The 22787-nt window shown below is 44.0% G+C and overlaps 1 protein-coding gene across 1 annotated transcript in view; it reads left to right on the forward strand.

Moving 5' to 3' along the window:
* LOC115129422 (vascular endothelial growth factor receptor kdr-like) overlaps positions 1–22787 on the forward strand; it is an 82386-nt gene that overhangs the window by 12154 nt on the left and 47445 nt on the right. The window contains exons 2-12 of the mRNA XM_029659749.2: positions 2854–2941; positions 4318–4520; positions 6611–6738; positions 7979–8138; positions 8239–8375; positions 8466–8649; positions 9122–9248; positions 9465–9634; positions 11119–11275; positions 14754–14868; positions 22216–22324. Coding sequence (XP_029515609.1) covers positions 2854–2941; positions 4318–4520; positions 6611–6738; positions 7979–8138; positions 8239–8375; positions 8466–8649; positions 9122–9248; positions 9465–9634; positions 11119–11275; positions 14754–14868; positions 22216–22324 — 1578 coding nt within the window. The remainder of the gene's footprint in view (positions 1–2853; positions 2942–4317; positions 4521–6610; positions 6739–7978; positions 8139–8238; positions 8376–8465; positions 8650–9121; positions 9249–9464; positions 9635–11118; positions 11276–14753; positions 14869–22215; positions 22325–22787) is intronic.

The following is a 22787-nucleotide window of genomic DNA, read 5'->3' on the forward strand; positions in this document are numbered from 1 at the left end:
AACAGGAAATGTGAATTATTATGTTGATTATAGTTTATGGACTTTTTTGCAGGGGTTGATAAGGGCAAATCAAGTCTGACATTTTAAAGTGGGAATTGCAAACTTTAGAATACTTTTTAAACCTATAGTACAAGTTAGCATTTCCTGCATTGCAGGAAAATTCTAAGCAACAAAATAGTAATCAAGTTAAAATCCTACATCTGTAACGTTTCAGGCGTAAAAGAAACACCTGAGCGGGGTCAAATGAAACCGGAGGCATCTTCTTTGCTTTTCCTCTGAAAATCTGATGCTTCCAGTTTGTACCGACCCTGCTGAGGGTGCCCCAGCTCTGCACAGAGGGAGGCTTGGGACTTATGAATGGAGGGTCCCAGACTAACACTGACAATGTCAACTGCTGTTTGATAACATGCACAAGAGCCCAACACCAGCCAGCAGAGTGAGCTGAATATGGCAACCTAGAGAGACATCAGATAGTGGTTCCATGTCCATAAAATCCAATGCATTTATGTAGGATTCATAGAGAGGAACTGGTTGACTGTAAATGGAGGCATGGTCTGGTTCCACGTCTGTCCTCTTCTTTAATGTCTCCTAATGAGAACCAGGCCCTCTGAACTGAACCAGCACAACAAGCACAATTTCTAGCATTTCCAGGCGTTCCACTGGAGGAATGCAGCACACAGCTGTTCGCGGGGGGTTGTGGCGGGGGGCCTGCTGAGGTCAGCGCTGGGCAGGCAGGTGGGGGTAGGATGGGATGGGAGGCTGTGGGTGGAGAGCGACAGGGACAGGGCAGGGAGTGGAGGGCTTGATGAAGGGGGTAAGCCGGGGGGGGGGGGGGGGGGGTTAAGTGGGCTGCCGGGGGCCCCTGCTGAACCATCCATCTGTAGTTTGTTATAGTGCAGAGCGGGGAAACTGTTCTTGGTTCCAAAGTTGCTACATTCATTTTTGGACTTCATTTTTGAACTTATAAATGCAGGATGTATACGCACTGATTCTTGAAGAATATAACTTATAAATGCCTCATGAGCTTAGTTCAACTGTTGTACCTGATCAAAACCTCAAATATAAGCTTGTTTTACTCCAATGTTTGTAAACAATGTAAATGTAAACAAACACTGTATAACCTCAAAACATGATTAAAACTCTCATTTTAATATCATGGATGTTCAGTCCATGACCATCCACGAGATTGGTTGCATTTCTCTAGGTCCATCCCTTAGCTTGGTAACGTAATATCAACAGTAGTGTCCCAGACACCAATATATATATATATATATATATATATATAAACATTAATGTAAAGTTTTCTAGGAATCTCAGTGTACATTCTTTTGTCTCAGCTCGTGTTCAAGATGCACCGGCAAATTCTTCAAGGCCTTTGTTTATGTACATCGATCTATCCATATGGAAATACACACATGGGCAATAACCACTGAGTAATATCTACAGACTATTAATAACGTGTTTGTCTGGAGATTCTGATTTCTGATTATGTTTCGCAGAAGTAGAAGCATTAAAGAGAGCGATGTAGTATACTTAGACCCTATACTGGTAGTACTCTGTCATACTGAGAGGAATGTTTTCATCACTTTGAAAACCTTTGACCACATCCCTTCCCCTCCAAATAACCTTGGACTATGAAACAATGATGTTACAACATTTTGGAAGGAAGTTGATATTTGAGTGCCAACGTTGGCACTGTCAGTTCATTCTTGGACAACAGCTGTTCAGACCCCCACAATAAAACATATTGCAACTCTGTGTACTTTTGAGTGTGTATGCGTGTGTGTGTGTTTGGTGTGTTCACCTGCATTTGTGTGTGTCTAGGTTTCTGGAGTCCACCCAGGGAATTAGCCTTGTTGTGTAATTCCATTGTCTTTCTGGATACTGTCAGCGCTGGGCAGGCAGACATTTGCTCTTAAAGAGAACCTTTTATAAACATGTTTGCCTGGAAACCACATGTTGACTGTACACAAGCTGCTTGGGGAGTAGAGAGTCAAAAGAAGGAAATCACTTGTGAGACGGTCACAACTCACGGACAGCAGAGAGAATGACAGTGCTTCCTATGCTGAGCACCGCGAGCAGCACCTATCAACAGCTTCAGCCGGCTCACCAACAACTGGGATTTTTAACTTAATCATCCAACTTCCCCTTTTGTCCCTCTTCTCTATAAATCTAATAATAGAATACAGTGCATGCAGCAAAGGTCAGAGGTCAATCAAAAAGTGAATCTGCCCATATACTGTAAGTGTGTGTCAGCATTGTTATAGCATGGAGAAAGAGAGGAAGAGAGAGTCCCCACCAAACTAGATTGACTGATTGAGCTGGACGAAGGACTTGTGGACATGTTGCCGAGCTCATCTGGGTCTGCCCAGTTCTCCCCGGTTCTGACTGGAGTGACCTCTCTGGCTGAGGGGCACAGCTGCTCCCCATGTCCCCCCTACTCCCCCTCCCCTTCTCATCTGCCTCACACCCACTCCTCTCAAACACACTCACATAACTCATCACTATCAGACCAGACCAGTATCCTCCAGCACCCTACTCTGCACGGACTGCCCCGTAAACACCTCCCACCCCCTCACAGCAGAATAGACCAGCACTAAGTGAATACACATGGGTTGTACTCAGGAACAAACTCCCAATGCATTTATCACACCACTGGTGAGTCAGACTGTAGGATTCAGAGAGTGAGAGAGGAACTGGTTGACTGTAAATGGAGGCATGGTGTAATTTGTTGTATGAGAGTACTATGAAGAGCCACTTTGAAGTGTTCAGAGTGTGTTCTTGTATCCAATGACTCAGAGTGTTAGCCAATGTCTGAATGTGTGTGTGTGTGTGTGTTTCTGTGTTGTACAGGTCAGGTCAACCTTCCAGCCCCTCTGCTGCTGCCCTCTGAGGACACACACCTTCTACACACAGGGAATTCACTCAACCTCACCTGCAGGTATTATACACACACACACACACACACACTGAACCAAAAGACTTAATGTCAAGTTCCCCAACAACAAGAGTTGTTCCTGACCACACAAGTTTATCTTGGTCAGGTCATATGGACAGAACAAAGGTGGGCGATGACTGTTAAAATGTGTCATTCATTTTGATGACAGAGGTAAAGGAAAGAATCTGAACTCCCTGGCAAGGCTTTCATCAACAACAACAAAAACAGGTTCATGCAACCCCCTCCCCCGTTATTCATTAGATCAGGGTCAGTCAGGAGGTGAGGCCAGGTCCTTCTCCAGGTGATGGCTGTTCTCTGGACTATCACTGAAGCAATAAAGACCCAGGCTCTGATTTGGCCCCGTTAGACAGCTAGGCCAGGATAAAGAGAGGAGAGAGTATATATGAAAAGGACTGCAGGAGCATCAGACCACAGAGGCAGATAGGCAGTGACTCTCCCAGCCAGGCAAACAGTGTGGTCCCAATTGATCAATCTGTTCCAATTTCCTTCGGGGGGCCGGTGGGACCCCTGTCTGTCGGAAGTTCACACATTTGTTAAGCGTTTAGAGAGCCTTGCATCATTTTCTAGGCACTCCAGGAATGCTAACCCCTGTGGCCCAATGCAACGCTTCCCTACAAGGCCATGTGCTAAAAAGGCCCCGGACGATAACTGTCTATGGTTTCTGGCCTCTGGATGAGAGTTTCTTGACCCCAGGCAATGTAGGCAGAGGCAGTGGTATGCAGTGAGACATATTTCAAGCTCCACCGGGATCGCTTTTAATGGGACCTTAAAAACGAACACTGGAGATAATGTGTTATTTGAACACATCGTCCCAGAGATCCCAGCCAGGTTCCCATGTAAAAGTCCCCGTTATCAAGATGACTCCAGGTTATTGGAACGGCCTTCCAACACTTCCAAATAAACAGAATTTGAGAGGTCCTGAGGGGAGGGGCCACTATCAAAGTCAAGTCAGGTCAAAGCCAGCATTTAACACTGATTTCACTATCAATTCTATATCTAAGTAATACTGAGATCAAATCTTGAGAGCTGGTGCCTGTGTCCTGTAAGAGCATGTTTGTGTGCATAAATCAGGTGAGACAATGAAGGTGTTTGACCTGGTGATGACATGCTGACCTGAGGATGACGACCCAGAGCTCTAGGGGGTGTAGGAGGGTAATAAGATAGTGATGATGCAGGTGGTCTGGCTGACCCTCTCAGATGGACCCTCTTTACTTTGTCACTCAACTTAGAGGTTGCCCTTAACCACAGATCTCCAATCAGATGTCTCTATCCTCAATCTAAATCTTAACCATTAGGGATAATACATAATATCAGATCCTGTGTCAGTTATTATGGATAACTTCTGCTGTTTTCATCAGAGGTGCGTCCCAGCTGCACTGGAGGCTGCCCTGGCGGAACGTCACCTCGGAGGGGGTTCATGTGGAGGAGTGTGAGCCCCGGGCGAACGCCCACTGTAGTAAGCTGCTGGTGAGAAACCTGATCCCCAACGACACGGGGCTCTACAGCTGCAGGTACGCCCAGCCCTCCACCGACATCAGCTCTACCTACGTATACGTCAAAGGTGAGGCCCGCTTTATACTGTTCAGACATTGTAATGATGATGGTATAGCACCTGTCATACATACAATACTGTGTTTGCATCCCAAATTGCTTTCCATGTACATGCTGACAGAGTAGATCATCATTGGTGAGTTCTATAATGACATTCTCCCATGAACTCCATTGAAATCCAGCATGTGAAAATGGAAATGAAAGGGATCTCACTTTGTGATTAAATCAGTTGTTGGATTCTGTTAACTTTAACGCCGATAAGGAGCTTTTTCACATTTTTTATGTTTTTCCCCCATCATTTATTTTGTTGAGTTGGTTTGTTTCACAGCAACATAAGTTCAAGACATTCTCTCTAAGAACGGGTGGTGATGTTAAATGGGCCGACACCTTCCAGTGCAGTGTGGTGTAAACAGAGCCAACAAATACAACAAACGTAGAGCCTCTTAACGGCCAGGGTAGGGCCACGGTCACTGAACAGCCTGACGTTTTCCTGCATGATACAAGAGCTGGACGCCAGACAGTCCCCCCCCCCCAAAAAAAAATGGAATAAGAGAAAAATTATAAAAGAGAGGCTCCATCCATTCCACACCTAATTTAGCCTAGCATCAAAAGCCAAGCTCTCCACATGTTATAAAGAGAATGTCATTACAGGTATATGAGTATATGTAAAAGTGTGTGTGTGGGGGGGGTTAGTCAAAGACGGGCAGAAGGAGTTGTGCTTCTAACAGGGAGAGGAAGGCTTTCCTCCGCTGCCCGACTCCTTCTGGAACAGGGAAGGAGAGTGTGATCGCATCGGAAGCCCTGGTCATTGACTATTATTTCCTGCTCTCTCCGGCTTCTGTTTTCCAGTCAGTCTGTCCTGGAGCCTCTCACGATACCGGCTATGGTCTCTCCCATGTTACAGGCCTAGTCCTCCCTTAAAACGTGGACAATTGTCTCTACTCAGTGAGAGCAATGCATGACAACACTAAATATCTTTAAACATTGTCATAGTTGAGATTGACATCAGTGTCCCTTTAAATATCGTAGTCTCAGTCTGAGGGACTGTGGTGGGGACACGTCTCATGGAATATCTGGGCAGAGAGAGATAAGAATGTCAAGCCTGATTAATAACCGTTTGTAGAAGAAAAACAGAGAGGTCCTTCTATCTCTCCAGGACATATTTCTCTCCAGGACATATTTCTCTCCAGGACATATTTCTGTCCAGGACATATTTCTCTCCAGGACATATTTCTGTACAGGACATATTTCTGTCCAGGACATATTTCTCTCCAGGACATATTTCTTTCCAGGACATATTTCTCTCCAGGACATATTTCTCTCCAGGACATATTTCTGTCCAGGACATTTTTCTGTTCATGACATATTTCTGTCCAGCTCCTGTGTCTTAATGTCTGGCCTTTAGAACAGATGCTGATATTCATGGCCAAAGTAACATTGTGACGCAGAAAAGCACTGGACAGGTTGTGTGTCTTCCTACTGAGGTCCTAGCCTGACTCCCTGTCTTCTCTCTCTGTCTTCCCTGGCGATCTGACAGCCTGGTAGCCAAGTGTTTAGTCTAACCAGGATTCTTTCAAAGCCCTTCCAACTGTTTATTACATCATTTTCCCTGTTTGTTTTTCAAATACTAGTCCCTTTATCATGCCTAAACAGCTCAGCCTGCCACAAATCACTCAAGTATTTGTGTAACCACGAAGTTCCCACAGCAGGTCTGCGAAGGAACAGCCAGTCAGAGAGGCTCTGGATGCCTGCCCTGGTGAGAAAGACTGGAGCTGTGATAGCTATGATAGCTCCGTCTCCACCCTGTCTCTTTATCCAGATCTGCACCTAGCAGGAGGAGCAGGAGGGGGTTTGGAGTAGGAGCGGATCTCACTGGTCTGGAAGATTCTATTTGATCTCTGTGTGAGATGGATGGCCTAACATTATCCTCACTTTGATTTTTAAAACCTGTTTTTTTAAAGAAAATGTTCTCTCCTGCTTCACTTTAGGCTGAGGACCACAACTTTCAACTTTATACAGCAAAACCATTTAGTTAAATTAAACGATATTAAAAACGTAGGACCTTAAATAATGATTGGTATTTTCTGATTTGTTCTACAGATGAAAAACATCCGTTTGTGGAGCACCATTTCCGCAATCCATCCACCCTGTTTAGCTACAGACATGAAGCCACCCTAGTGATTCCCTGTCGAACAACGTCTCCTGACCAGATCGTCACTCTTGAAGCGGTAAGACTTTTCATGATCATTTGTCATTTGAAATGGGCATATCATTCCCATTGTCTTTCAAAATAGAGCAAATGTTAGCATTTATTATGAGACTTAGCAATGTTGACCAGTTGTATGAGATAGTATGGGCATGAGATTGATTACTTTACCAGACAGAGTGTACCATGACAATGTCTGAAAGACGTCACTAAAAGTTGAGATCGCAAAGAGACATGGTAAACACAGGCCCTCTGCACAATGGACAACATAGGAGTTCTCACACCCATCAAACGGTAGGCCATTCAGGCATGCGGAAACAGCCAGGGGACAGTGGCCAGGGGGAAGGGAGGCTCAGGGGCAGGGACAGAAAAGGGAGTCATCCTGTCTGCTTCCTGTTAAGAACAGGAAGGTCCTCCAAGACAGATTTTCCTCGAAATAGAATCTCTCTCTAAATATAGACGACCTCTTTTTAAACATCTTGTCCAGGAAATGCGGATGTAAAAAACAATCCATATCCAATCAGAGGAAACAATAGGCCGATGATGCTCCTGGGTATAGTTAAGTGATTTTTAATATAATTATATCTGGAGGAAATCTCTCTCGATGTGACCAAGCTCCTTGTCTTTTTGCAGTAGACTTTAACACGAGACGGCCTTCCTATAAATCATGTGCAACAGTGAACAGAGTGGCTCTTTTCCTTCACGATGCCACAGCTCAGAGCCACCACCCTCAACAATAGATGGCTGTGTTTGTATTCACAGGGTTGATATATAGCTGCGTCTCACAATGCCTTGGACATGGACAAACAAGTCTTATTTAGAGGGCAAAGATAGTGGGTTGTGTGACCTTGCTACTGGAAGATCTATGGCATTTCTCCTTCCTGCCTGCCTGCTTCCTTCCTTCCCCTCTCTCTCCTAGCAGCATAACACTTGGCTGGAGAACAAACAACCGCAGTGGTAGGCCTTGGCCACATCCATCCATTTCATCCTTTGTTCAAAGTCAATAGTGCTCCGCGCATCACTGCATGGATAATTGCGATGGTTACACTCCATAAAACCGCAAAAAGGAATTAGATGTCGGCTCTGACGGGCAGGCGTCGCCAGCTGAGCTCATTGGAGCGTGGAGTTTCATACCAAACCCAGTTGTCCGCATCGTACTTCAGTCTGACTGGCTGAGTGCTTTTTAAAGACTGCAGAACTAGAAGCTCCACTAAACATATAAGCCCCTTCATAAACACCTTTCTACCTGTCTCTTCTTTCAGTGGCCATCCTTATCAAAGGAGGTTGAACAAGAGAAGGAATGGGACCCCAAAATGGGCTTCAAGATCCCATACGGTCCCTACAAATTCTATCATCTCCTAACCTGTGTCACCAGCGTCAACGGCCAACGGGTCCAGTCCAAATACATCCCTCTGAGGACTAGTGAGTAACTTCTCCTTCTCTTGTTGAGCTCTTAGAGCGACAGGGAAACTACCGATGGTGTTAATTCACCCTGTCTTCCCTTCTACCTCTGCTTGCATAGCTATCTTTCTGAGGAACGTGAAGATCAACCCAAGACGTATCAAGCTGTTAGTGGGAGATAGCCTGGTCCTCAACTGCTCCGCAGAGACCACTTTCAATGGAAGGATCAACTTCACTTGGGAATACCCAAAGAGAATGGTAAGCTCTAAGTCACTCAACATCCTTTAAGATTACTGGTCGACGAATCCGCTGTTTCAGGGTTGTTGATGAGTGCCTTCGCGTCCCCAGGTCCATCGGAACCCTATCATCAACAAGTCCAAAGAAGATCCGGCTTTGGTCACCAGTATGTACCAAGCAATCACCTTGTCCAACATCACCATGGACAACAGGGGCGTGTACAGGTGCACGGCTGATATAGGGAGCGCTGAGACGGGGAACAAGAAGCACGCCTCAGCCAAAGTCACCATCTACGGTGGGTCACTGTGTTAGAAACTGGTCCTGCGTGAAGGCAAGGTCTCACTGAGCTAAGGCAGAGGCAGACATAACTCCACCGTAATGTTCATCTTCGGCAACGATTGTGTGATCAAGCGATAAGGCCAGAGGGTGTGGTGTATTGCCGATATAGCAAGGCTAGGGACTGTTCTTAAGCACGACACAACGCGGAGTGCCTGGATACAGCCCTTAGCTGTGGTATATTGGCCATATACCACAAACCCCTGAGGTGCCTTATTGCTATTATACACTGGTTACCAACGCAATTAGAGCAGTAAAAATAACTATTTTGTCATACCTGTGGTATACGGTCTGATTTACCACGGCTGTCAGCCAATCAGCATTCAGGACTCAAACCACCCAGTTTATGATCTCATTTATAATACATTTATGGTGTTGTTTTTCAACAGTCGTTTTCATGCTCTCGCTATTGGTCTTCTGTGTGATTTCAGAACATCCATACCTGAATGTGTCCTATAAGAATGAACGGGCCAGGAGAGTGGTCTACACCGAGGGTAGAAACAAGCTGATGTTTGAACCCAAGGTCAATGCACTGCCACCACCCGACATTATGACATGGTAAGACTGAGTTCAGTTGCTGGGACTATTCACTGAATGTATTGTCAACTCCTGATGAATATAATGGCACTGTTGTGACTGTGTGCACTAAACTGGAGCGTACAAGTGTTCGATTTGGGATGCAGAGTTGCTGATCTATTATCATCACAACTTTCATATTAGTATGTTACGATTTGCTGAACTTCTAAAGTAAATGTGGGTGTATCCCATTCCCAGGTATAAGGATGGCGTCCCCATCAACGTGAACTCCACCTGCTACGAGTCTTCAGGCTACAACCTCTTCGTCAAGGACGTGAAGCAGAAGGATGCCGGGGTCTTCACCATCGCCCTGGGCAACAAAGAGAGAGGCCTCTACAGGAATCTCAGCTACACTCTGATAGTCCAAGGTAAAGCTCTTATATCCCCATGATATCCCGTCCTATATCCGTCCTTTATCCCTCCAAATGACTGGCGATCCTGAGGAAATGAAGCAATGCCCTGGACTTTGGGCCTCAGCATTTCGAGCAGTCTCAGCACTTTGGGTTGTGTACCCCCTGGTTGGTGTAGGGCTGCAGGTAGCAGCAGCTCCAGCATGACAGGAACCTGGGGGCTTGTGGGGTTTGTTGTTTCCAGCAGTGGATTGACATAGTCTGGGCAGCTGGTATTGATTAGCCAGGCTCTTTTTGAAGGGGCTTCGCGGGTTGTGTAAACGGCCCTGTCTCTTCACTCTACCCACCTAACCTTTATTTACATCATGTGTATGTAGCCTACAGCACCGCTCAGGTAAACAACATGATACAGGGCTATATGTGTACTGTATATGATTTAGCATAGCATTTGAAACAAATATATTGTAATGATTGCCATGTAAATACTGATGGTCGTTAACACTAGCGGTTGTAAACGTGGTCGGTATTTTGTTATGGGGCTTTGATAGTGAGTTGGATGGAGAGTCGGGGAGAGCATTGTGCTTGCCGTTAAGAACTGTGTTGAGCAACACATGTGCCACTCAGATACTACTCCAAGCTGTCGATGGGGGGCAAAAAAATGCATCACAAAGTATTCCATTCCGTTCCCTGCACATTATCCAAGAATCCTCCTACTCTGCCAAAGTGTAAAGGTCAGCCCCATATAAATTGTATTTATAGTCCCTCACGTTCCCGTTTGCTCCACAAATCATTATTATTGGAATGACAAAAAAAAAAGACTCACTCTCACAGACACAAACAATGGAAGAGAAAAATAAAGGAAATTCCTGGGAACAGTTAGGGAACTATTTTAAACATCGTTCATCAAGCGTTTGAAGTCCAGCCCCAGTGTTCCAGATCTCAAATGGATTCAGCAGCCGGGGCTTGAACTGAGGACATTACTGAGAGAAACCGTGTCACGACTTTGCACATACGCACACATGTACGCACGCACACACACAACACACACACACTGACTGGTGGAGAATGATTAACTGATGTGAGCAGAGCATTCCTCTTGAGGTGGCATCCAGTCAGTAAGTCCGTCAGTCTGGTTTTGATTACTGCTGTGCTCTCCCACACTGCTGATCCACTGACCTGGGACGGGGCATAGGGCCACATCTGGCCCATAGGCAGCTGGGTAGAGACTGGGCCAAGCTCTGAGACACTGACACCCTGATGTGATGGACAACCCCCAGGGTATCAGGGCTATGCAATCACTCAATCTTTTTCAAGCACTTTACAGCCGACTCTCAGAGGTTAGAAGACAACTGGTGTCCATGGGACCTTTTCCATGGTTATTCATCATGATGACAAACCTCTCTCTCATTATAAAGACATTATTACCGCCAATGGCCAGGTGTAACTGTTGATGCAACAGTGTCTGATCTCTTTGTCTCTATGTGTGTATGTGTCTCCCACAGTGAGACCAAAGATCTCTGAAGAGGAGGTGGCCTCGGAGTACGTGCAGCCCTACATGTTCGGCATGCAGCATCAGCTAACCTGCACCGCCTTTGGAGTGCCCATGCCCAACATCACGTGGCTCTGGCAACCATGCCACCCTGACCCCACCGACAAAGAGTGAGTCACTAACAAAGAGTGGGCCATCCTAGGCTGTTTATCCTGGGCAATCCAGGTGGTTATATTAACTAAATCGTTAACTAAACTGTGAAGACCATTTTGTTTGTATTCACCTATGGTGTCAGTGCCTTTGAGCCTTCCAGTGTGTTCTGCACTTCTTGTTTTAAGTTTTCACAATGTTCCTTTGTTCCTGATGTACTTCGATGTGTTCTGTTATTTATTGTAAACCATAAGAATATGTTAGAACTGTGTAGTATCTTGCACAACCATAACACACCACTTCCAGGAAACAACCATAACGCACCACTTCCAGGAAACAACCATAAGGCACCACTTCCAGGAAACAACCATAAGGCACCACTTCCAGGAAACAACCATAAGGCACCACTTCCAGGAAACAACCATAAGGCACCACTTCCAGGAAACAACCATAACGCACCACTTCCAGGAAACAACCATAAGGCACCACTTCCAGGAAACAACCATAACGCACCACTTCCAGGAAACAACCATAAGGCACCACTTCCAGGAAACAACCATAAGGCACCACTTCCAGGAAACAACCATAAGGCACCACTTCCAGGAAACAACCATAACGTACCACTTCCAGGAAACAACCATAACACACCACTTCCAGGAAACAACCATAACGTACCACTTCCAGGAAACAACCATAACGCACCACTTCCAGGAAACAACCATAACGCACCACTTCCAGGAAACAACCATAAGGCACCACTTCCAGGAAACAACCATAAGGCACCACTTCCAGGAAACAACCATAAGACACCACTTCCAGGAAACAACCATAAAGCACCACTTCCAGGAAACAACAATAGGCACCACTTCCAGGAAACAACCATAAGGCACCACTTCCAGGAAACAACCATAAGGCACCACTTCCAGGAATCGAAGCACTAAATTCAGAACTGTGATGAAGTCATATCTTTTTTCTCAAAAACCCAGTCTATGAATCAAAATGTTCTGAGTCACCAGAACCATCTGACTGACAGAAACTGCCGGATCACGGGGAGGGTCACTGCGCATTTCTAGTTATTTCTGTAACATAGACTTGGTGTTCTGAGTTTATTGTTTTGGTTCTTGGAAGTGCAAGACTCACACTTCCACGTATCGTCCATATGTCCACACAGACCCTGAGATTAATTGTCCTCTCGTCTGGTCTCTGTCAATGCACATGATTAGTGAAGCAGACCAGCATTGTCCCTGCCAGTGCACATCCTGGTTATGTTTTGGATGAGTGTTTACGTTTGATCACCCTCAGGGGGGCCGGCAACAAGCGGATGCATCAGGTATTCAGGGGAAATGGAAAGAGAGCCTTTGACGCTACTTCCGCTTTTGGGTGTTAACAAGGCAACACTCCATCTTAACTCCTCCTCCACATTTACTGGATTGGTTCAACAGTGCAGAAGATAACCTCCCCCGGCAGTTTATTTCTTCTCGTCAGGACTTTTATGCCTGCTGCGTTAAATTAGGGTTTGTTGATGCTGAGCTCAGCTGTCAGAGTATTGGAACTGGATCATACACACACACACACACACACGCGCGCGCGCGCACACACACGCAAACACACACACACGCACACACACACACACAGAGTCTGTGAGTCTGGAGTCCAGAACCACCGGGCTAGCCCGAGGCTCCCTCTCCAGAAACAGGCTTGCATCCATTTAATTGACTCTGTCCCAAAATACAGACATTTGTCAAAGAAATGTAGCCCCGGGAGAATTCCCCACTCATTTGTGGCCAGTGGCTCTGTGGGTGGGGAGAGAGGATATTTTAATCTCAAACTCCCCAAGCTTCTATAGAGCTGAATGGGACAGAGCGTGTGGTATGGGCGTGAATGTCGACCTGCTAGGGAACCTTCATAAACAACATGAACAGTGTATAAGACAGTTCGTATTTGATTAATGATGGGCAGTCCCACCTATGTGCCACAATAAGGATTAGCCACAATAGTGGAATTTGTGGTTTGCCTTCCAAGTAAAAGTCCCTCTTTGAACGTGAAGCAAATGGATACAAATAGTAGAATCATGCCATATTTCGACTAGATAATGCTAAACAAGGTTAGTAGTATAAGTAGTATATGTTTTTTGACATGCAAAGACCCAACACCGTTCCATATTTATAGAGCTGAACGGGACAGAGCTTGTGGTATGAGTGATTGGGCGGCCAGCGAACCTTCATAAACAACATGAACATTCCCTGAGAGCCAGAGCTGCTATACCCCTGTCAGTGACAGCAGGGGTCCTTTCTGAGGCGAAAACTGAGGCAAACAATGGGCCATTACCGCGGGGTTATCAAGTGTTGGTTATCAGGACCCCACACCGCTAGAAAAACACGGCTCGGGAATGGCCTCACAATGGAGGGCCTGAATTATGTTACACTTCAGGCGCTGTAACTTGACAAATACTTCTGTTAATTATCCATCATTCGTAAAAAAAATAATTTGTAAAAACACTCCTGGTTGCCAAATTTGTAACAGAAATGATGGTGGAGGTTCAAGCTGTGTCAAGGTGCCTCATTTCTGCAGCCCTAAAGATAACCAGCTCTGGCATTGGAAAAAGTTGCTCATAAACGATTGAAGCTGAAAAGGGCCTGTTTTTTCAACAGCTAATGAGGGAGGTGCATCAAATAGAGGTTTCAGCCCAGCCACAGCCTAGTTGGAGGCAGATTGAGCCAAATGTTTGTTTATACAGTTCAGACCCCCTTCAAGTATTTCTCATTGCAAATTGACCATTTACCATTTCAGGATCAGACCTCGTATAAATCACAGTCCCCTTGTGGTTGGGGAAGCGTAACGTCTTAGATAGCAAGAAAGAGGGATGGGAGAGGTGAAGGAGGCAGGAAGGGTTCTTTCTTTATCAGCAGCAGGGTAAGAAGGTATCAGCTGTCTGTTGTTGACCCACCAAGGTCTGGGGATTAGCCTTATCTCCTCTAGTCAGAGAATGAGGGGGTTTCCTGTGCGAGGTGACGCATAGCACAGCCCTTCCTATCACCCTGCCGTTTCCTCCTGCCTCCCAGCCCGCTTGGCCTGGCCGCCTCACTCCTCATCAGTCTGATTGTTCCCCTCAGTAGACTGGAGGAAAGCGAGGAGTGGAGGAGAGGCTGGCTGGTGTTTGTCTGGTTTAACAATCCTAAGGCAGCCTGGGCTGTAGCCCGCCCTAAAAGGCCACACAAAATCTATAATGTTAGTCAGAGCCTCATAAGGCTAAATGCCTGACCGCTCAGAGCGACACATTGTAAAACAGTTTGGGCCACTTTCGCTGGTCCATAGTGTCATTTCTGATTCCCACTAATGAAATATATGAAAGGATGACATGTCCACACAGCATTCTGCTCTAAGAGTCTTCTGTTTTGTCCACTGTTCTGTACTAATTTTCAAAACAGACTTTATACTTTAGGTAACCTGCAGCCGTTTCGTCTAGATCAGTAATGACTGGTTTCCTCTGTCCTATAGGTGTACCCTTTACACTGAGCCAATCCCGGTTCAAATGGACGATAAGGGGAACTACTCACACAACTGGATTGAGAACATATACAACAAAAATCAACTGGTAAAAGGGAAGAACAAGGTATGCTTATAGTATGGTTTCGATGTCATTAGATTTGTTATGTACTCAGAGAAACTGACACTTCTTAACGTTGGACAACATAGAACAATGATTCATGTACGTGTGCTTATCATATATGATGCATGTTTGATAGTGAGCATCAATTTCCCATGACAAAATAGTCCCTTATGTCGGTCAATACAACAATTGCTTAAAGATTTATATGAAAAAGGGATCTAGATTAAATGTCCAGATAGAGAGAGAGAGAGCGCGCTCTGAGAGATCAACACTGAAGTGGGGTTCTCCACGATCGTTCTCTTTGAGACGCCAACACTTAAACTTTACAATATGCCTCATTATGTCACTGTTTTATAATGGTTCATTCTATCTGCAATAGTTTAGACTTATGTAAATGTAGCCAAAAGTTATGGAAGGAACATCAATATGCATTTATAATTGTTTTATTTTATAAAAAAATATATATATATTTTTAAACTGTTTTTGATCAGTCATTATTGGGTGTTATGTGGAGAGTGATGAGTAAAAACATTTTTTAAATCAATTTTATAGTAAGGGTGTAACATAACAAAATGTTGAAAATGTTAAGGGGTCTGAATACTTTCTGTAAATGACAGAAAATAGACACATCAAAATATAAATATAAAATGTAAGCAGAAAGAAAGAAACAGTCATAAAAAACTAACACATTCATCAGTAGTAAGGTCCTCTATCACCTTTCTGAATCGCACCAGAGGCACCAGAACATCACATTCATCAGTAGTAAGGTCCTCTATCACCTTTCTGAATCGCCCCAGAGGCACCAGAACATCACATTCATCAGTAGTAAGGTCCTCTATCACCTTTCTGAATCGCCCCAGAGGCACCAGAACATCACATTCATCAGTAGTAAGGTCCTCTATCACCTTTCTGAATCGCCCCAGAGGCACCAGAACATCACATTCATCAGTAGTAAGGTCCTCTATCACCTTTCTGAATCGCCCCAGAGGCACCAGAACATCACATTCATCAGTAGTAAGGTCCTCTATCACCTTTCTGAATCGCCCCAGAGGCACCAGAACATCACATTCATCAGTAGTAAGGTCCTCTATCACCTTTCTGAATCGCCCCAGAGGCACCAGAACATCACATTTTAAGAATGTTTTGAAGATTGTTCCACGAATAATGTGCTAGAAAACTAAAAGAATGTCCAGAGACAGCCGTCCCTGAGAGCAGGTGTGGTAAATCCTGTCTTAAGTTTAGTAATGACGTTAGGTACAGTGGGAGTTTTTGTAAAATTGCTTTATAGATGACAACACAGCAATGTATCAAACTACATGAAATCAAAGGAGACCAACGTTCTGGTAGAGAATGCAGTGATGAGTGCTAAAATGGTTGCCCATAAAGCACTGTGCTGTATGATAAACTGCATTTAACGGCTTGAATGAAGTGGCATAGTCTATGACCGATAGGAATGTCGACTGAATAATATGCTTTCTGCTATTTAGCGAGAGGCAGGACCTAGTTCTTTAGAAGAAGCCCATTATTATTCTCAGCTTCTTAACTAACTCATAAATATGCTTTTTAAAAGACAGCTTTTTATTTATCTAGATGCCCAGATATTTGTAAGTAGGGACATGATCAATATGGACACCATCCAAAGTACATATGCTGAAATCTGTTATTTTTATGCACTCTAGAGGACATCATATACTTAGTTTTACCTGCATTCAATACTCAATTCAGGTCAATAATGTTTTTCTCTAATACAATGAAGGCAGGCTGTAGTTCAGATAGAGCCTAGTCAACCGAGGGGGCAATAGCATACACAACAGTATCATCGGCATACAAGTACAGGTTACAATTTTTTTTATAGACAAGTCGATGTTGTTAATATAAACAGTAAAAAGTATAGGACGCAGAATCGTCCCCTGCGGGACACCTTTTGTAATATTCAGGAAACCTAATTTAACACCATCAGTAGATGGTTGAGTTCTTTCTGTCAAGTCATTTTTAAACCATAACATGCAGCCTGGTCTAGGCCAATTAAGGAAAGCCTCTGAATTAGCAGTGAGTGATCAACAGTATCGAAGGCCTTTGAAGAGGGCAGCACAATATTGCCTTTTATCCACACAGTTAACCACATCATTTGACCTGGTCTAAAGCCTGACTGATGTACATTAATGATTACATTTCTTAGATAAGGAAGATATAAGCTGAGAATTAATCAAGGATTCAAACATTTTAGCTAGGCAAGAAAGTTTATAAATAAGGAAATGAAATATATGAAATATATTACAGTACATTGTAAATACAGTTAATTTATACATTGTTGTATAAAATACAGTATGTATAGGGGTAAAGGACATTTACTGTATATCAGTAGGTATATTTATGACAAGGAATCCCACTTTATTGTATACACTGTCTTAACTGCCAGGCATTTTTAAGCAACTCACAAGTCAATTCATATATGCAGTAGTCAGCAACAAATAGACCATCAAATCTGTCATTATTTGCTTTTGATTAAAAGAAGCCCCTTAGCCTTCAATTATAGTCAAAGCAAGTTGAGCGCCAGAACTGCCATGAAGAAAAAGCATTTTGGCTCTCTTCAGGGCTGCTCTCCTGAGTCGTTCATTCGTCTGTCCTTCAACTGACAGACACCATTCATTTCACCCTGCTGGAGTGAAAAACACCCTCAGACAAAACGCAGGTCCTTGGATCTAAAGAAGCTAGGCCTGAAGCTCCAGCCAAGGCTCTGCCTGCTCTGCCAGAGAGCAGCGTTTATTCTGACATCACTGGATCATTGTCTGTTGGATCACTGAGGGCTGTGGAGGTCTGTGTAGATAGCACAATACAGCCATATGGCTCAAGCCATGCGTGTGCAGACAGAGGAGACTGACCTTTTATAGGTTCCCTCCTAACTCCACTGACCTGTGAACAGATCAGCTGTAATACGCTGAAAACAAATACGATGTCACGCCCTGACCTTTGAGAGCCTTTTTATGTCTCTATTTGGTTTGGTCAGGGTGTGATTTGGGTGGATTTCTATGTTTTTTGTGTTTCTATGTTTTGGCCGGGTATGGTTCTCAAACAGGGACAGCTGTCTATTGTTGTCTCTGATTGGGAATCATACTTAAGGCAGCCTTTTTCCCTTTTGTCATTGTGGGAAGTTGTCTTTGTTAGGGGCACTATAGCCTTTGTAAGCTTCACGGTCGTTTTTGTGATTTCTTGTTTAGTTGGTGACATTTTAACAAATAAAAGAAAATGTACGCTCACCACGCTGCACCCTTGGTCTCATTCCGACGACGATCGTGACATACGCTGAAGCCTAGTAGGCTGACCACACCGCTAGTGTCACGTGCGCGAGCGTTGCAAAATAAATGTAGAAATCTATGTTATTCAATTATTTCACCCACACTGCTCGTGCGTGCAAACAAGCGTCTGCGTTGCCAAGGGCTAAAATATAAGTAATTCCTATTTCTGACGCAGATCACGCTGCAAGTCCTGCCTCTCCCATCTCCTCATTGGTTTATAGAAGCAGGTACCCACGTGCCATCTCCTCATTGGTTATACCCACGTGGGTGATTGAAAGACTAAATGTTTTGCCGGTTGTCGTGGTAACACTATGAACATTTAGATGCCAATCACCATATAAGTTCAAAGATGAAAAAGCCGGGAAGGAGGAGAGATGACTAGAAACGATTCGGTTGGACGTTTTATGTGTGGATTAATTGTCGGAGTAGAGGATCTTGTGCATTTCAGGTAAAATAACAACTCAATGTTTATATCCCAGGACAAATTAGCTAGCAACACCAGGCTAGATATATAGGACAAATTAGCTAGCAAGTGCAAGCTTGCCATACATGTTTAATGCTTTTCGACCTGTCCCCAAATTAATGTCATTGGTTCAGAGTTTGTTTTTATATTTTAACCTGCGTGTCGTGATCGCGTTTGGTGTAGGGGGACAAAATACATTTATGCACGATGGCGCACGCGCGCTGCCGGTTTGGGTTCCGTGTAAGACTAAAGCACTCCTTAACTGTTTCTACCCACAAGCCGTAAGACTGCTGAACAATTAATCAAATGGCCACCCGGACTATTTACACTGCCTCTACTCGCTGTTTATTATCTATGCATAGTCCCTTTGCAAGTTACCTTTAGTATATAGTATATAGCTTCGTTATTATTAAGTCATTTTCTTGTGTTACTTTTAGATTTTAGATTTTTCACTTTAGTTTATTTAGTCAAAACTATTTTTCTTGAACTCCATTGTTGGTTAAGGGCTCGTAAGTAAGCATTTCACGGTAAGATCTACTACACCTGTTGTATTCGGCGCATGTGACATATAACATTTGACTTGATTTGAAAATATTGAAACTAAGTTTGGAAATTGGAATAATATGTTATTTTCATTGTTTTTGTCATATCTGTATTAATATGGTATAGCTGAAGGTAATGGTTACATCTCCTCTCACTAAAAATGGCCCACATCTTGGCATGCGTTCCCAAAGCTGAACATGGAGACTGTAGACATTGCAGCACATATCCTAGGGGAGCTTGTTACCAAAACCATTCACCCCAAACGTAATTAAGTGCAGGCCTCAACTGCTTTCCCCAAAAGCCTATTGGATTAGTTGAAAGACAGCCGTTCCAACACACTGGGTCAAATTGGGGCATAAATCCAGTCAGCATATAAATATTTCAACAGCACAAGCAAACCAACCAGTGAAGAAAATACTGGTAATTAGCCATTACCCAAACACATATACTGGTGTAGTAAACTTTTATTAAATGGTATTTCTCCTGCTTTACCCTAAAGGGAGATTTATGAAGGCGTTTCCCCCGGCTGATGATACATGGTTGATGGCATTTAGAATCATGCTAATTGTATACATACACAAGTAGTAATAGAGAGCCTAGACCTCATTCACTTCCAGCACTACCAATCTCTGTTTGACATAAATAGGGAGGCACTCCTTATTTACAAGCGCTTGCGGCCCCAACACCGGTGCTTTATAGGGGTGAGGACTAAGGGTCAGTGATAACAAGCGGCGGTTTAAAAGAGAGGGATTTGTTGGGAGTGAATTCCTCTCTGTCACCCCGCATAAATCGCCGTGCCCCGTGAACGAGAGTAAAGTGTTGGTCAGGGCTGCAGGGCTGGCCTCAGAGGGTCTCAGTGCGTCTGGTCAAGTCACCACTTAGGGACAGAGTGCGCTTTCTGAAACAACTGTTTTCCAGCTCAAGTTACATTTATCATTGGTAATGGCAGAAACGTAACACCACACAACTACTCCATCAATACTCTGACCAATGTCATAGCAACTCAGGGTAGACAACGTAACACAACTTTAAACAACTTAGCTAGCTTTTCCTTCCAAAGATGTTTAAACAGCGCACAATATGAGCTGAGACTTTGAAAACGTACTGAAACAGTGAAAATATGTCACACACAGTCAAGTCTCATGACCAAAGCCCTGTTTCTGAGGGTCAGAGCACAATGCCGCTAGAAACCCAGGAAGTTGACACCACCCAGACAATACATCCACAGCATTCAGCACCTTTGATGTAGCTGCTCTGAAAACAGATGTCGTTCTGAACACAAAACAGAACCCCACGCGATCTGGCCCCTTGCCCAAATCTTACTCACTATTATGTCTACTTAAGCCGTTAAATGGGTTCCACTCCAACGGCGATAGAATCTAGTGTGGCATTGTAAATGCTCTTCGGGAAATGACATGGAGGGCCAGGCACTCGTTCTGGGGAGCGGTGCTGCTAGGAGAGACGCGGCAGGTTTTAAAAAGTCCAGATGTATCCTTCCATTAATGTGAACTAACTGAAGAGAATTAAACAGGCTTAAGGCAGACCTCTGACCCACCTGCTAATGGCAAATAACCACACTGGTGTTGATGGAAAGTCTTCTGAGGTACAGTACCAGTCAAACGTTTGGACACACCTACTCATTCCAGGGTTTATCTTTATTTTTTGCTATTTTCTACATTGTAGAATAATAGTGAAGACTTCAAAACTATGAAATAACACATATGGAATCGTGTAGTAACCAAAAAAGTGTTAAATAAGGTAATCTGATGCAGCATTCCATCATGCTCCTTTTTGGTCAAATAGCCCTTACACTGCTTGGAGGTGTGTTAGGTCATTGTCCTGTTGAAAAACAAATAATAGTCCCACTAAGCACAAACCAGATGGGATGGTGTATCGCTGCAGAATGCTGTGGTAGCCATGCTGGTTAAGTCTGCCTTGAATTCTAAATAAATCACTGACAGTGTCACCAGCAAAGCACCATCTTACCTCCTCCTCCGTGCTTCACGGTGGGAACTACACATGCGCTGATCATCCGTTCACCTATTCTGCGTCTCACAAAGACACAGCGATTGGAACCAAAGAACAGATTTTGTGTTTCTTGACCCAAGCAAGTCTCTTCTTATTATTGGTGTCTTTTTGTAATTGTTTCTTTGCAGCAATTCAACCATATAGGCCTTATTCAAGCAGTCTCTTCTGAACAGTTGATGTTGAGATGTGTCTGTTACTTGAACTCTGTAAAGCATTTATTTGCGCAGCAATTTCTGAGGCTGGTAACTCTAATGACCTTATCCTTTGCAGCAGAGGTAACTCTGGGTCTTCCGTTCCTGTTGCGGTCCTCATGAGAGCCAGTTTCATCATAGCACTTGATGGTTTTTGCGACTGCACTTGAAGAAACTTTCCAATGTTCTTGAAATTTTCTGGAATGACTGACCTTCATGTCTAAAGTAATGATGGACTGTCATTTCTCTTTGCTTATTTGAGCTGTTCTTGCCATAAAAAGGACTTGGTATTTTACCAAATAGGGCTGTCTTCTGTATACCACCCCTACCTTGTCACAACACAACTGATTGGCTTAAACGCATTAAGAAGGAAATAAATTCCACAAATTAACAAGGCACACCTGTTTATTGAAATGCATTCCAGGTGACTACCTCATGAAGCTGGTTGAGAGAATGCCAAGAGTGTGCAAAGCTGTCATCAAGGCAAAGGGTGGCTACTTTGAAGAATCTCAAATATAACATATACTTTTTTGGTTGATACATGATTCCATATGTGTTATTTCATAGTTTTGATGTCTTCACTATTATTCTACAACGTAGAAAATAGTAAAAATAAAGAAAAATGCTTGAATGAGTAGGTGTGTCCAAACTTTTGACTGGTACTGTATATTGAAGCCAATCGGGAAAATGTTCATTAAGCTTTATTTATACAGGTTAATCTCACTGAAGTGAAATCTATTTTGCAGGAGACACATGTACAGCAGATAGGTACAACATTCGCTGGCTGTACTGTAGATCTAATGGTTGACTTATTCTCTCTCCTCCATAGACTGTGAGTACGCTAGTGGTGGGAGCGGCTCACATCTCGGGGATCTACTCCTGCGTGGCCGAGAATGAACTTGGCAACTGCACACTGAGAACCATTTTCTATGTGGACGGTAAGTGGGTCAACTTAACACCACACAGCGTGGGGAGTTGGTTGAAAGAACAACATTGGAGATTTTTTGTACAGCATAAGGCAAAATGGCTGGTTGCTTTTTATTTCTACGTGCCAGTCGTGCAGAATAGCTGTAACACACATGACGTTTAGTTTCCAATGACTTACACATATGCACTGTGATCGCGAGGCGACCGCTAGAATGCACAGGATGTATTGTGTAAAAAGGAGAGCTGCTCCGGGTGGACATGAATTGAAACCGTCTTCCTCCGGAGCTTCAGGACCGAACGGAAGAGGCAAACGTCCTGAGCCATATGCTACAGTCTAAATAACGCTTTGAGCATTCACTGTAGCCGGCAGGTCATTCATCTTCTTCTTTGAGCCTGCTGCTGCATAATTCACTTGTTATATGTATCTGAACAGTTCCAAATGTTGATGAAATGAAAGTTTCATCTAGTCCAGTT

The sequence above is a fragment of the Oncorhynchus nerka genome, linkage group LG5 (assembly GCF_034236695.1).
Source record: "Oncorhynchus nerka isolate Pitt River linkage group LG5, Oner_Uvic_2.0, whole genome shotgun sequence".
NCBI classification, from domain to species: domain Eukaryota; kingdom Metazoa; phylum Chordata; class Actinopteri; order Salmoniformes; family Salmonidae; genus Oncorhynchus; species Oncorhynchus nerka.